This window comes from Drosophila innubila (assembly GCF_004354385.1).
Source record: "Drosophila innubila isolate TH190305 chromosome 3R unlocalized genomic scaffold, UK_Dinn_1.0 2_E_3R, whole genome shotgun sequence".
In the NCBI taxonomy this organism is placed as follows: domain Eukaryota; kingdom Metazoa; phylum Arthropoda; class Insecta; order Diptera; family Drosophilidae; genus Drosophila; species Drosophila innubila.
Window position 1 is genome coordinate 16938587 of NW_022995380.1, and position 14539 is coordinate 16953125.

At 36.7% G+C, this 14539-nt stretch overlaps 1 protein-coding gene across 1 annotated transcript in view; it reads right to left on the reverse strand.

Moving 5' to 3' along the window:
• Positions 1-374, reverse strand: part of LOC117792707 (protein couch potato) — a 71622-nt gene extending 71248 nt beyond the window's left edge. The window contains 1 exon segment of the mRNA XM_034632939.1: positions 269-374. Within this exon segment, the coding sequence (XP_034488830.1) occupies positions 269-374 (106 nt within the window).
• Between the last annotated feature and the right edge of the window lie 14165 nt (positions 375-14539).

Here is a 14539-nt window from a genome sequence, read left to right on the forward strand (position 1 = left end):
AAAAACTGTTTGTATGACTATGTATGAATATGAATATGTTGAAATTATAAAAACGTTTACATCGACTCTTTTGTCTATGGTATTCTTTCTGAAAGAAGTTGTGTGTACTTCTTAGGAGAAGTAGGTTCGTAGACTTAAAGTAAAATTCAAAAGTGACTCGTAGATATTAGGCTTATGAGTGACATTGACATTAAACAAGTTAAACGAGTTTCTGGTGGCAACCTGAGGGCAAATTTCGCCGCAAAAGAATCAACGCTAAGACACTGACTTGACTGGAATGGGGAGATCTCTTCTTGAACTTCATCTTTTTCTTTGACATCTTCTTCTTCTGCCTGAGAAGGGCCATGGTCGCACAGTGTGACCAGTTTTATCATTAGGTGCAGTTGATAAATTTGTTAGATTTATGCAAAACTGCTTAATTACCTTGATTCTCCTCCCTCCTCTGTCACCATAACGATGATTAGCCAATAAAGAAATGGAAAGTGACAGCGAACTTCACAGATCTCTCGGTGTTGTGTGGTTAATGAACCTTGGAGTCAAGTGTCCAGCTAAATAAATTTCACATACACCACAAATTGCACTCGAAGCGCGACTTTGACTTTCCAAATACAGCAATACACTGCTCCTAAGTTCCCTCACTTCCCTTTTCATACCTCACCTTCCCTCTAGAGTGTAAATAGACACCACAGAACGAGCTTATGGAACTGTGACTCGTTCAGTGACAGTTTTGTTGGTAGCAAAGTTATGTTAATGGGAGCTTAAGAGGGTATTAATGGGGTGCTGGCAGGGGGAGGGGTGCAGAGATTGGGGGAGGTGCATTTCATGGCTGGCAACAGTTGCGCAAATTTGCACAAAAGACGACGTCAACAGGTGCGAGCTCATTTCAATTCCCAGCAATAGCGCAAAATCTATTTATTTAGTTACACATTTCGCTTTTGTTTTCATACCCTGTAAACAGCCAATGAATGGGGAAGGGTCTGCTAGTTTCATAGAGATCAGAGAATTAACAAAATTTGTATATTTCTTTTATTTCATTATCTTCTCTTAAGTTATTGAAATAACTTTTTTCTTTACTTAAATTGTATACAGGGTAGTTTATGGTCTGAATAGAATTGCGAGCTTATTTTTCTGAGTTAATTGTGTCGACTGCGGCGCCGTTTTACTTTCAACTTGAACGTGTTTCAATTGCTTAACCGATTTGCAACTGTTTGCATTTCGCACACCACCCTCAAGGCAATGTCAGCACCACAGCACCACTTCGAACTCAATGATCCAACGGATCCCCACTTTAGCATTAAACAAAATATGCAAATGCTGCTCAGTTCCAGCCACCTCTTGATGGCCAACAAACACAACAGAAGTGATGCAAGCTCAGCTCAGACCCCAAAAGCCGTCAACCAAAGCAGAAATATCCAACCGTTTACCATTACCAGCTCCATCAGCAACTCCATCACCATCAGCAACTCTGTCTTCATTTTCAACGTCTTCGTCTCCAGCTTTTGGCCCCGGGGCAACGTCTTCAGCTGTTGCTGGTAGGCAAACAAATGCCTCGCCGGCAACGCTGTCACTCACTTTGTAATAATCTTCAACTAACAGTCGAACAACAACAAGAAACACAACTACACACACACTCACAAACATACATCTAAAGTCATGTTGTTGTTGATGACTTGGAATGGGTTGGCATGATGACATGGCTGGAAGTCAATGGCAAACTGAATGCATATCGCGACTTAATAGATATGGGAGCGTGACACGACTGAGTCACGAAAACTATTTTCTTAGGCTATGAATGTTTATATACTCTTATTGAAGGTTTTATAATTTTCTCATGAAATTTGCATCTCGTACATTAACTTACAGAATATTTATTTGGTATCGTCATAGACATCCTGGTCAGATGTGATTAAAATTAAATTACTGTATGGTTAAGTTAAAACTCTTCATGGGTATCAAATCTTCAACGTGCAAAGATATTTTTTCTATCTGCTTCACAAAAAACGAACTAAGCTCGAGAACCCCAAATGGATAAAGTTTTTTAGGGCATGTACCCGTAAATATGAGTGTATTAAAAATTTCGACACATATAAATATTACTTAATAATTTTATTGTTTGAAAACTTAAGCAGCATTCATAAAATTACGAAAAATGCAAAATCTTTTCTGAATGAACTCATGTCGACAACGATAATAATAATAGTCCAATGAATTCGAAGCGAGAACATTAACAAACCAAGCACGGAAACATCTATAAATATAGCAAGTGTTTTATATTTGATTTCTTGAATAAAAACTGCATGAATAGTTGGAACACAGACACTCACAACAATACTCAACGATGATGAGACGAAATATGTGGAATTCGATGATGCATGTAAACAAATCGAAAGTAAGTGGAGATGTGCACAATATAAATAGTTTTTTTTATGATGTGCTTAGAGAGAGAGAGAGTTTCCCAAGTGAGTGCTTTGAATAAAAAACGTTAACAGAGTATCTGAAACAAGGGACTCACTTCACACCAATAATAATGGTAATGAGAAAAAAATCATGAGACGACATTAAGCAAAAGTTGAGCACGAAATGATTTAAAATAGTATTTCCGAATAGAAGTCATATAAGAGTATACAATGAAAATTCCTAGCTATTGATGAAGAATAATAGCTTCCTGTTTTTGTAAATTGTTTTAAAAACTGTTAGCAACTAATATTATATAACAAGAAATAAGTAAAAAGCTTAGAGTAGATATATTCTTCTGGAAAATGAAATATTTAAGTTTTTTATTTAGTGAACACAGTTTCTTGGCAAACTGTATCTTTAATTGTTTAAAATGAACAAATGAAATGCCACAAAAATAAGCGGTTTTTTTATTATTGAGAGTGACAGAGTTTTACTTTTTGTTACTAATAACTATAATCATGTTCTCACTTATTCACAACGATTATGTAAATGAGAAGATGTAATAAACATTAATAAAAATGCACTCATCATAATGAATATAAGTGATGACATATGCACTATTAAATGCATGAATCACTCATGATTAAACTAATTAAATTAAAAATTAAAATATTTTTAATATTATTATAATTCGTACTATTATTCTTAGTTTTTTATTGTGAAAATAAAAGTAAATATAAATTATAATTATGTATAATTGAGTCCCATCTCTATTGCCAACTTCACTCGCCTGATTGACTGACAGACACGTCGAAATGCTGTTCACATCTTTTCGCTCTGTGCGCTGATTTTGCCATTGTCTTTGACTGAGCTGCAACTGCAACTCGTTCATGCAACTCAAACGTGCAACGTGGAGTCGCTTTCAGTTTGCCTATGCTTAAGTCACTTATTCGTCTCTTTCGCCTCTTCTTTCCGCACTTCTGACTCTGTTTCTGTTTCTGTTGCCATTGTAATGACGTTTACGTCATGCGCTTCACGTAAGTATCTTTTGGCAGTCGAAAGTATCTATATCTTTATCTATATCCGTAACTACAAATGTAACTGTAACTGTAACTGAAGCGGTATCTGTATCTGTATCTGTATCTGTATTGTTGTGCACTTGTAGAGCTCCTCGTCTCACATTTCGTTTTTAGCCGTAAATATTGTGTAATTTTGTTGGTGTTGTTTTTGTTGTTGGGAAATTAGGTAATCCATACGGCCAATATAAAGATAGGGGAGTCTTAATATCATTCACGATTTGTCAGTTTTTGACAAACTGCGTGTAGATACAGATAGATGTATCCGTAAGATACATTTGCATAGTTAATAAATTTGCTTGTTTTGAGGTTAATCCTTTTTGATAAATCGCCACTTTTCGTATGTCAAAAATGTGTCTGAAAAGTACAAAAGCAAATTTTTATGTGTGGCCATCAATCTGCGGTTGCATGTGTCTACGTGCAACAATTGCAATAATTTATTTACCAATTTCTTTATATTTTCTTTAGCTAAGTTAGATACTAGATGGAAGACTGAAGAGAACTGAAAAGAACCTCGGAGAGAGACTCTTCTAGCAGCGCACATGCGCCTACAAAAATAAATTTGGTAATTTATTGGCCCGGCATATAGTTAGTATACTTTATATGTGTGTGTTTTAATGTTGCATGTTCATTTGCGGCACGCACACTCACCCCCTCATGCTGGTTGTGTAATTTACCGCCCAACCCCAAAAATGAAAAAGTAGAGTAGGAAAATGGAAAAGAAAACCGCTGCTTGCAACCCTCGCACGCTTAGCCAAGTCGACCAAACATAGTTCTGCTAGCCTCTAACGAGCATCGAGCCTCGAGCCTTGGGCCTCGCTTTCCAGCGACAGCTGATGGCGTTTCCTGCCTGCCTTCCACTTGGCCCACAGTCGGTTTTATGGCCACCAAAGGGCACTGAACCGCACCTTAAAAAAAGGCGCAAAAGTAAACTCTGGCGGCGGTTTGATTAAAACTACACACACACACACACACACACTGGCGTTCTGAGTGAGAAATGGTCACACACAGATACACATGGGAGCAGCTTGGTTCGCTTTTAATAGTTTTTAGCTTGACCTCGTCATCGTTCCCAGTTCCCTGTTCTCCGTTCTCATTTCTCAGTTCTCAGTTCCTCCTGTGTCGTTGTGTGTGTTGTTGCTTTTGTCCAGCTGTTGTCTTTGGGATTGTGTTTTTGTCATGTTTTTCGTGTCGGAAGTGAAAATTATTCAGCACTCCGCCATTGCCATTGCCCTGGTGACTGCTTTAAGTCCCTTTGGCTGCATTTCGTTTTCATTATCCACGATCCCTTGGCAAGTCATGGACACACCTGTGCAGTCGCTAAAACCATTAAGCGCGGCTCAACTCACGGGACAGACGGGGAAGCCTATGCGATTTTATGCTTTAAAATATAATGAGAAACTGGACTGACATATCATAAGATTATTTTGACTCACCATAAAACTTTCGTTACTTAAATAAATCCTAAAATGGCAAAATTGTATGGAAAGTTAATGTTTGGATATATTATAAATGAATTCAATAACTGCCTTTTCCTAACTAAGTAGAAAGATTTACAGTATTAACATTCGGTGTGGAAAAATAATTTCTTTTAAAAAATCTAAAAATATATATAATTATGAAAACATAACAAGCCAAACCTAATTGCCTGGTTATTAACAAAATGTTATTAAATTACAAAATTAATAAGTACTTTCAATAAACAGAAAAACTAAGAAAATTTTGAAAAGTTTTCAAAATTTAATTACATTTATTTGGCATTTGTCCAGTTACACATAGTGAACTCTGAGTTAAAAGTTGCCAAGTTCAATTTTAGCTAAATCTCAACCCAACTTCATTCTCTTACTTCCCGCAACTATTGTGCTCCCCTTGGTGTCCCACAGTCAGCAAATGAACCCTAATATCGTCACAGTTCTGTCGTTTCAAACTATCTAAACAAAAAATAGTCATTTCCACTGAAAAGTTGAAATAACATTTCCGAAAACCATTTAGATGTTGTGATAATTGTTACAACAGCCCGCACGCTGCACTCTGCCCTCCTATCGACCTGCCCCCTGCCCTTGCCGTTGCCCTTGCGCCCTTCTCCTTCTCCTACTCGAAAGTTGAGCTGCTGCTCCTGATCGAATCTAGGCGTAAATGACCCACATGCTATCATTTGCCACGCATTCCTGTTCAACTAATGATCATCGCCTCTTTCACACAAATTATGATGGTTATTCTCCCTCTCCCTCTCTTTCTCTTTCTATCTCTTTCTCTGGCACTCGCACAATTTTGTGGCACAATTCTCAGACTGATCGTGGCAACAACAGCGCACAAATTCAATTAGATTTTATTGATGATTGATTTTTGTTTGTGGTATTCGTGAGAATACTCTTGTGTGTATTGTGTGTATGAGTATGAGTATTGTGTGAGTGTAGTTACGAGTATGACAACAACAACAACTGCATAAATACATATATGTAGCTTATATGGCAAGCTATGTAATTGTCTTTAATTCAATTAGAACTGCGAACTCAAAAGAGAACTTCAATTGTCTTTGACTAACATAACAAATAAGAATTATTTAAGGGAGCTAGCTCGACGAGGAGATACCTTGTAGTCAGAATTGTAATAATAATTTCTGTGCTTATGAAATTTTTAAGATATCAGCATAATTTAAAATTACAAACTTCTGCTTATAATATTACATAAATCACTTCTTAAATGTATCTACTCAGTGCCACAAACTGTACAGGGTATGGTAAGCAGCTATGGAAAGTTACAGTTTATGATTTGCATTGTGTGTAAAGGAGGAAGCGGAGGGTGTTCTTCATATTTAGATACAGATACAATTACAGCTGCAGATACATATGCAAGTGAGTGTATATCTCATATTTATTGGTAATATTTCCGCTGTTTAGTTATGTATGCGCAATCAACAGCAAACAAACAAAAATACATACAGATAGACACTCACAAACACATACACGTACACGTACACACATACTCAAGTAACAGGCCAGTTATTGATACAGATATAGACACAAATAATTTTATATCTCTTTCTAGCACTCATGTATATAAGTATCTCACTCGGCTTTTCGTTTTGCTGTCATCATAAAACAAATAAAATATGAAATATTCATACGACTGCCGGCTCATGTTATCTGTCTGCCCCAAACCCAAAACCCACCCCCACCCCAATCCCGCCGCCCTCTCTCTCTCTCTCTCTCTCTCTCTCCTGCAAACTGTCTGAAAAAAAGATATTTTATCGATATTGTAAGCAAACCTCGTTAGCGCACAAAGACAGAGAGAGGGAGAAGGAGAGAGATAAGAGACATTTAAGGGGAGCAGAGACAACATTTGACTGACCAGTTGCAGCTTAAACACCCCCGTCAGGCAGCTCTCCCCTTTCCCCTACAAAGTCCAGCAGCTGCTTGACTCATTCATAACTCAAAGCATCGATCAAAATCCGCAGGTCTCCAACATTCGTATGTGCATCTATAAGAGTATTAGTAACTGTATCTGTATATGTATCTGTATCTGCAGTTGTAGCTGTAGCTGTAGATGTATCTATATCTGTTTTTGTTTCGCTGGCTAAATTTGCTGGCATTGCTCACGTTAGCATTCCAGCAAACATAAAGAGAGGGGCCAAAGAGGCACTTTCAGACCCCTCTCCCCCCAACCACCACCCCTTCTCACTTCCCTACTGCATGAGTTGCGACTTTGCCCAAAGTTCCGCTGCGCCTCACTGTATTGCCTCGTTACTATGCTTCAAGCTCATTGTTTTACTTGCTCTTCATGTGTGTGTGTGTGTGTGTGTGTGTGTATATGAGTGTTAGTGTGTGTGTGTGTATGTAGACTATGCATAAAGCAGCAGTCTTATATAAAACCAAACACAAACAGCGACAGCACACAGTTCATTTTAATTGACATCGATAATTAAAAACTATTTTCTGTTGAAGTTTTTTTTTTCCGCTTCGCATTTCATATTCAGCTTTTTGCGCACGTTGAGCTTTTGTAGTCGAGCTTCTCTCTTTCAATCTCTCTCTTACAATTTAACTCTTTTTCTGTCGTGTTATTAATCTGTAATTGTTAAGCTCAAAAAGTCAGGCAGAATTTAGAATACGCTGGCTAAAAAAGTTTTTAGGGACTATATTAATCTGTTAGCCGGAAGAGGCCAGTTTCCTATTAGATTAATAGTTATTTCCAAATTAAAAGCTATCCATAAACAGATTGTATAATTCAAAATGTTTCATAGTGATCGTTTAGTGATTTTATTATAAATAATATAGTATATAAATAACATTATTTTATACACAAAAAATATATAATAGGTCACTCTTCTTTTTAGTTTTATATTTTCTACGTTGAATTTGATTTTCTCAAACATAGATGGAATTAACCGACGTCGCGATGTCGAGTAGCTGCCACTCGAAGATAACAACTCAAGTGTTGGGGAACGACTCACAGTCTGTCGGGGGGTCGAGTAATTATCTACCGATTAATAAACTTAACTACGATATCTTTACCAGGCAGTAGTCAGTCAATCAGTGGACGCTCTCTTTCAAGTGCATTGTCTTTGATTACATGAAACGTACTCACCGAAAATATGGTTAAGAATACGGCGCAAAGCACTTGGTAAATAACCCTATTTATAAGTTTATTGATAAATATTTTATGAGTCGTTGTCTGTTTACTACAACCAGGTAGCACCATGAAATGACTTTAGATAAGCTACAGTTAACCGTACAAAATTCTATGCAAGTAATTTTTTTTCTCTCGCTCTCTGTCTCTCTGCTTCTGTCTATATATATTTCTCTCTCTGTCCCTCCTTATCTGTAAACCTAGCACGCGCTTTTAATTGAATTGTACGCACTGCACATGTAGTTAAGTTTATATATCATTCGCCATGACCCAAACACCAACATTGAACATTGTGTTTTTTTAATTTACAATTCAACCATGTCGTTCCGGCTAGAAATTCTAGACTATTTCACTTACGATATATTTTTCTTATCAGTAGGAGCATTCTATTATTTTTTTTTCTGAACAATATTAGCAATAAAAATTATACACTTAAGATTCTTTATTTAAGTCGAAATCTTTTATCTTCATTAACGGATATTTGAGAATTCATAATTTTCTAGTTTCTGAAAATGATTTTTTATACCGATTTTCGCTACTTTAGACTTTTTAATATGATCACAAAACCGCTTACAGCAATTAAGAAATTTTCTTATAAAAGTTTCTCATATAATATAATTTTTCCATCCGTCATATTAACTTTTATCTTATTAAAATCTCAGAACCGAATGCTTTCTTTTAAGTGCACTGATTCGTATTACTTAGATTTAATTCAAAGTATAGTAGAGTAATTGTAACATAATTATTATCAAGCTAAATTCCTAGAAATATTACAAAGCTCGACTTCAAGTTTAATGTTGTGTTTGTTTTTTTTCTATTCTTTATTTTTTTTCGTCACGTCCTCGTCATAAAACCTTATATAATGATGGCTCGTCGTCTAGTTTGTTTTGTTAGACGCCCAACGGTTCTGATAAGCATTTGCTTTTGCAACTCTCGTACTGTTTCCGATATCTATGCATAATGAGTGGGTCAAGTACAAAATTTATAAAGAGAGCGAAAACGAGATATAAAAAATAATTATTTACCATTCTTATAGCTTTCGTTGAGGGATAACGTTTCCTTTTGCTGTTCTCCAAAATATTTTCACAAATCTTTCTGCTTTTTTTTGCACTTTTCAATAAACTTTTTAATTGGTTTATGATTTTCTTTATATATTCGTTTTTTTTTTTTTTATAGATTTTTGGTTTTGTTTCAAATTATTACGGTTTGGTTTTTCCTGTCACTTTTTAACTGGTTTTTAAAATGTAGTGTATTATTTTTCAGCCGCACTGTAATTGAAATTGTTGTTGACTCAAATTGTTTAGCTGCGCCCACTTTTGGATTTTGTCTATTTATTTTTGCATTATTTTGAAAATATTTTCTGCACAGAATTAATTGCTATCACACTAAATACACACACACACAGGCAGATAAGTTTAAATGGGATTAGAAGTATAAATATAATTAATAACTGTGTTAAACTCGCACCACTTGCTGGGTGGTGCCATCAATTTAAATATGATGTGGGCGCTGATCTGTCGTTAGCACATTAAAAGATTTAATGCAGCGACACTTGAGACACCAGTGTGTTGCATACGGGGCCCCAACTTGGCCATAAACAAATAAACCAGTTAGTAGTAGTTGTGGTCAAAAAGACAGAGTCTGATTTATGCTGCGCTCTGCAAGAAGCTGAAACCGGTTTCTGATTCTGATTCTGTTTCTGTCTGTCTGCAAAGTCGGAGCAACAATTGATACAATTTGCCAGCAATGCGAACAATTTGCGGGTGTGGGAAACCGGGAAACTGGGAAGCCTTAACTAACAGCACTTTTTTTATATTTTGGCTCGCGGAGTCGTAACCCCCGGACATTTCGGACCCATATGGCGTTTTGCCGGCCAAGTCAACGACTTTCACACGCCCAAAAAAACCAAAGAATTAAAGGGGAAAAGGGCCGTCGGTAGGATGGGTAAGGGGAACGGGGTAGGGGGTAAGGGTCAGCCGCAGAAAAGTTCAAAGTAAGTGGCAGTCGGCAGTGCGCAACGCTTCAGCGGAAATAATCGTAAAGTAAGGTAAGACCAGAGACAGAGTCAGAGTCAGAGACAGAAATAGAGACAGAAACAGAGACAGGGCCAAGTTAACTAAAGTCCATGGAACCAGTCCGAAAGGCAAAAGTTTAGCGCAAAACAGAAACGGGAATAAACATGCACATGAAAATGGAAATGGAAATGGGAGTGGGAATGGGAATGAAGAGATGGAGATGGTAATGGAAATGGTGATGGTGATGGAAATGGATGGATGGCCAACAACAGCAGTACCGGCAACTTGGCGGTTGAACTTGGCTAAAATAAATAAAGCCATACAACAAGCAACAACAATAGCAACAACTTCCACATTGACTACAACTTCAATTCCTGTGTCACAAAAAGTTTTGTTTCTTTTTTTTTTCTGATCCGGCCTTTGGACCATGGCTCAAGGGAAGGAGAACAGGGCCTTGCTAAAAGTTGGCCAAAATGAAAATGAAATAGTTTTGCGGCAAAACGAAACGCATCCATAATTCAATTTGCAGCTAATTGCGAGCAGTTTTAATGAAGCCCCACAAGGCAGGAGTGAGTGGTGATAGTGGTGCCACCGAAGTAACTGTAGTAACTGAACCACTGCAAACAGCACATGGTGGCCAGGGCCAATTTATGAGCCCGATTTCCTTTTGGCACGCAATTTGGTCGGCAATTAAATGTTTTCAGTTCAAATATATATTTCGCAACATTTTTTACTACCACGCGATGCTTGGCAGCTGCTTCTTCTTCTACGATTTCATTGCCTTCTAGCCATGTTAGCTACTTGTTTAATCCCTTAACTTAACTGGACTGAATTTTCAATTTGAGTCTGCAGCTGCATTCGTCGTAATGGCAAAAAATGTTTGCGGTTCACGTGTAAGATGTGTGGCATATTTTAACAGATTGGCGGTGCCAACAAAAAGAACAAGAACCACATCCAAGTACAACGTGCTGGAATTTATAGGAGTTGCTTACAGAACTCACATACATTCGTGTAGAACGGCAGCTAGTATCTGCACTTAAGTTAATCAACTTGAAAGTTGGTTTAAGAATAAAAAAAAAAGATTTCAATACCTTGTTTTTATACAATGTCTAACAGTAATAGATGCCAGAAACAATTGGAATAGATCAAGAATATCATGATTAATTAAAAATTTAAGAGTTTTCAATACTTATTTATTTCACAGGAAAAACTCTCAAAAACGATTATGAACGGGATTCTAAAAAGTTTTGAAAATAAAAAATAATTTTTGGCTACCAAAATGGAACACTTGGAATATCATACAATTATCTATTATATATTAAGCAGTTTTCAAATTAATACAAAAAACTATAAAGATTGATTTTTTTGGAATATTTTCTTCAAATTTTTCAACAATCTTAAATTATAGCAAACAGTCTCTCTCAAGAAAAAAAAAGCTGTCATCAGCCATTTCAAGGGAATTCCAACTATAGCTCAAGAACGGTTTTTTTTTTTGCTGTTCTAGAGCTTAATTTGTTTTGTAATATGTTTTTTTTCGTTAGTTGTTCTTTTTCTGGTTTTTTGTTTAAATGTTTGCCCATTCGTTTACCGATATTTGCATAAATAAATATTTATTCTGACATATTTTTTTTTTGGTAGAGTTCGCAATTAATTTTTGACCCGTTTTGCAGGCTGTTTTTATTGAATAGCGCTTTCCAGTTAACCTAATTTCTAGGTCTTAACTTAAGTTTCTTTTACTGTTGAACTTCACTCGTGACTCATTTTGTATCTGATAGATACAATAAAGTAGCTAGCACTGAAAGCACTTTTCATACTGCCAACGATCGGTAATTTTATATTTGCTCAGTCGTTATTGTTGCTTTTTGTTGGTAAATGCACACCTTAATTAAATTTTTTCTTTTTTTTTATATACAATTAATTTTGCTTTGTTCGTTGCTATTAAAATGTTGAGATACATATCGAGTGGAATAACTTTTGCGCTTATTACACGAACTAATTGGAAACGGTTTCCGCTTTACAATTGTTGTTTTTAGTTGTTGCAATTGTTATAGTTGTTATTGTTATTTTGGTATTGTTTGATTTATTAGAAACTGTTGAACTGCGAGTTAAGATTGAAATACGATAGGCAAAACTTTAACTGTGTGTGTGTGAGTGTGGGTATATATATATATTTATGTATTGTTGAAATTGTATTTAGATATTGTGATTTATAATGCCTCAAGTTTTAACTAACAATGCTTGTTATAGTTGAAGTTGTTGTTTGCTTTCAAAAATAGTTATATTAGCTGTGCTAAACTAAAAGTTGATTTCTGTTTGAAACTTGCGCACGACGAGCAGCTAACTGCGTTTCTGACATTAGACTGAATGGTCTCAACCAAAAACTGTGGCGGTCTGAACTTAACGCTGACTACATCGTGCTCTAGTCCGTCGGCTCTCTTCGTTCCTCTCTCTCCCTCTCTCTCTGTCTCTTACGCTGCTGTTGCTGTTGCTGTTTTTGTTTCGTTCGCTCGAACGTTGATATTCACCAGCTGTTAAGAGTTAACAGCGCTGTTATTCAATCTGTTATGCTCGATTTGAACGTTCTTCTTCTGTTGGCCGCACAAACAACGACTGGTTGCTTAGCAGTCGGCGTCGCTCTCGTGCCATTCGCTCTTTGGGTTCGTGCACTCAGCGAAGCGTAGCGGTAAATGGTTCGGGTACAACAACAACAACAACAACGAGACATCGGCACATCGTCGCATCGGCATATCGGCACATCGGCACACCGGGATTCAGACATCGGTTTGGCCAGCCTTTTCATCACATTTGTTTTGGTTTCGCAGTTCGCATGTTAAAGAGCATCCGTTGTGGATGCTAAGAGAGCGCAAGCTGACTGCGCTCTTGTGGAATGTGTCTAGCTAAGAGCGCAGCCAAACACTACCAACTTTGGTACATTTCCACTTACATTTTATGAGCACGCGCTGCGGTACATTTCAAGCGCTAGCAGAAACTGGAACAATTGGACGACTTCAACATGAAAGCGAATGCTGCTGTTGCTTTGCTTGGAGTGTCCTGCGGGCTCTGAATCCTACAGAAAAATGGGCACTCTGACAATAAATCACGCGCTCCTCAAACTTGTCCAAGAGCCGCCAACGACTTTTGACTCTTGTACCAGGTGACACAGAAAACAAACGAGTAGAAAAAAATAAAAACAGTCGCTTTGAGAAATGTTAGCAAATCATTTGCCATTTTTAGCTATTCACTTGACTTGGCACAGTTGCGATTATGTAACACTAACTAAACCTAACCTCTCACACCTCACACAGCCAGACAGACCAGACCACTTGCAACTAGGAATTCCAGCAATGTGTCGAACTCGATTCGAAATTGAAACTCTCACACAGAGGCTGCAAGTGTCGCTAGACAGGCTCAGACAACAACAGCAACAGCAACAACAGCAACAACAATAAGAGTCACAATAACAACACTAACAACACTTGAAACTTCAGTCACTTGGCTTACATGTGAGTTCGAGTGTTCATAGACTCGAATCGGAGTCTCTAACAGCCCACAAATAACTGAAAATCGACTTCAGTTTCGTTTTTCCACAATATCCTGTATTTTGAGATGAAAGGAGTCTGCTCCAGAGTTAGTGATTAGTGATTAGTGATTTTTTTTTATTTTAATTAGTCAGTTACATTTTCAAACTACCTCTTTCTCCCGTTGAAACTGGTTTAAATTTAATCATTAATTCAAATTTATTTAATTCTATTTTCAAAAAATCAACAAAATTTTTACATAAATTTCGTGGAATTCCAAATATTTAGTTGACAATTTTTCTGTCACTAAATTTTTGGGTTTTCACTGAATTTTTAATGTGAATTTTATACCAAAAATATATTTTTTTTTGCGATTTTCCTTTTAACGAAATATTGATTAAAAAATTGTCGTATTACGAAATATTTAAATAAAATAAAACACTCTAAACAAATTTGGACAATAATGTTTCAACATAGTAGGAATTTGACCGACACAAAATCCCGATATAAATACGACGTGTTAAAATAATGGTAGCAAAATTTGAATTACCGCTTTATAAACTAATTTTACAATATGTTGTAATTATAATTTATAATTCATTTACACGGTAACATTTAGTCGTTATGACCAATTTGCCATTTCCTTTTGAATTTTATTTTTCTTATTTTCGGGATATTTTGCTGGCCATGCAACTTGCACTTTTTGCACTTCAGGCTGTGGGTTGTGGGTTGTGGGCTGAGGATTGTGGGCTGTGGATTGTGGGATGAGTGCAGTTCAGTAACGTTCATTAGTTGGGCCATGACGATGGAATGTTTTCTGGCCAGGAAGTGGCGCACTTAATGCTCGACTGGAGACGATGTCGAGGAAGGGTGAGATGGGCAATCAACGGAGAATGCAGGACATATA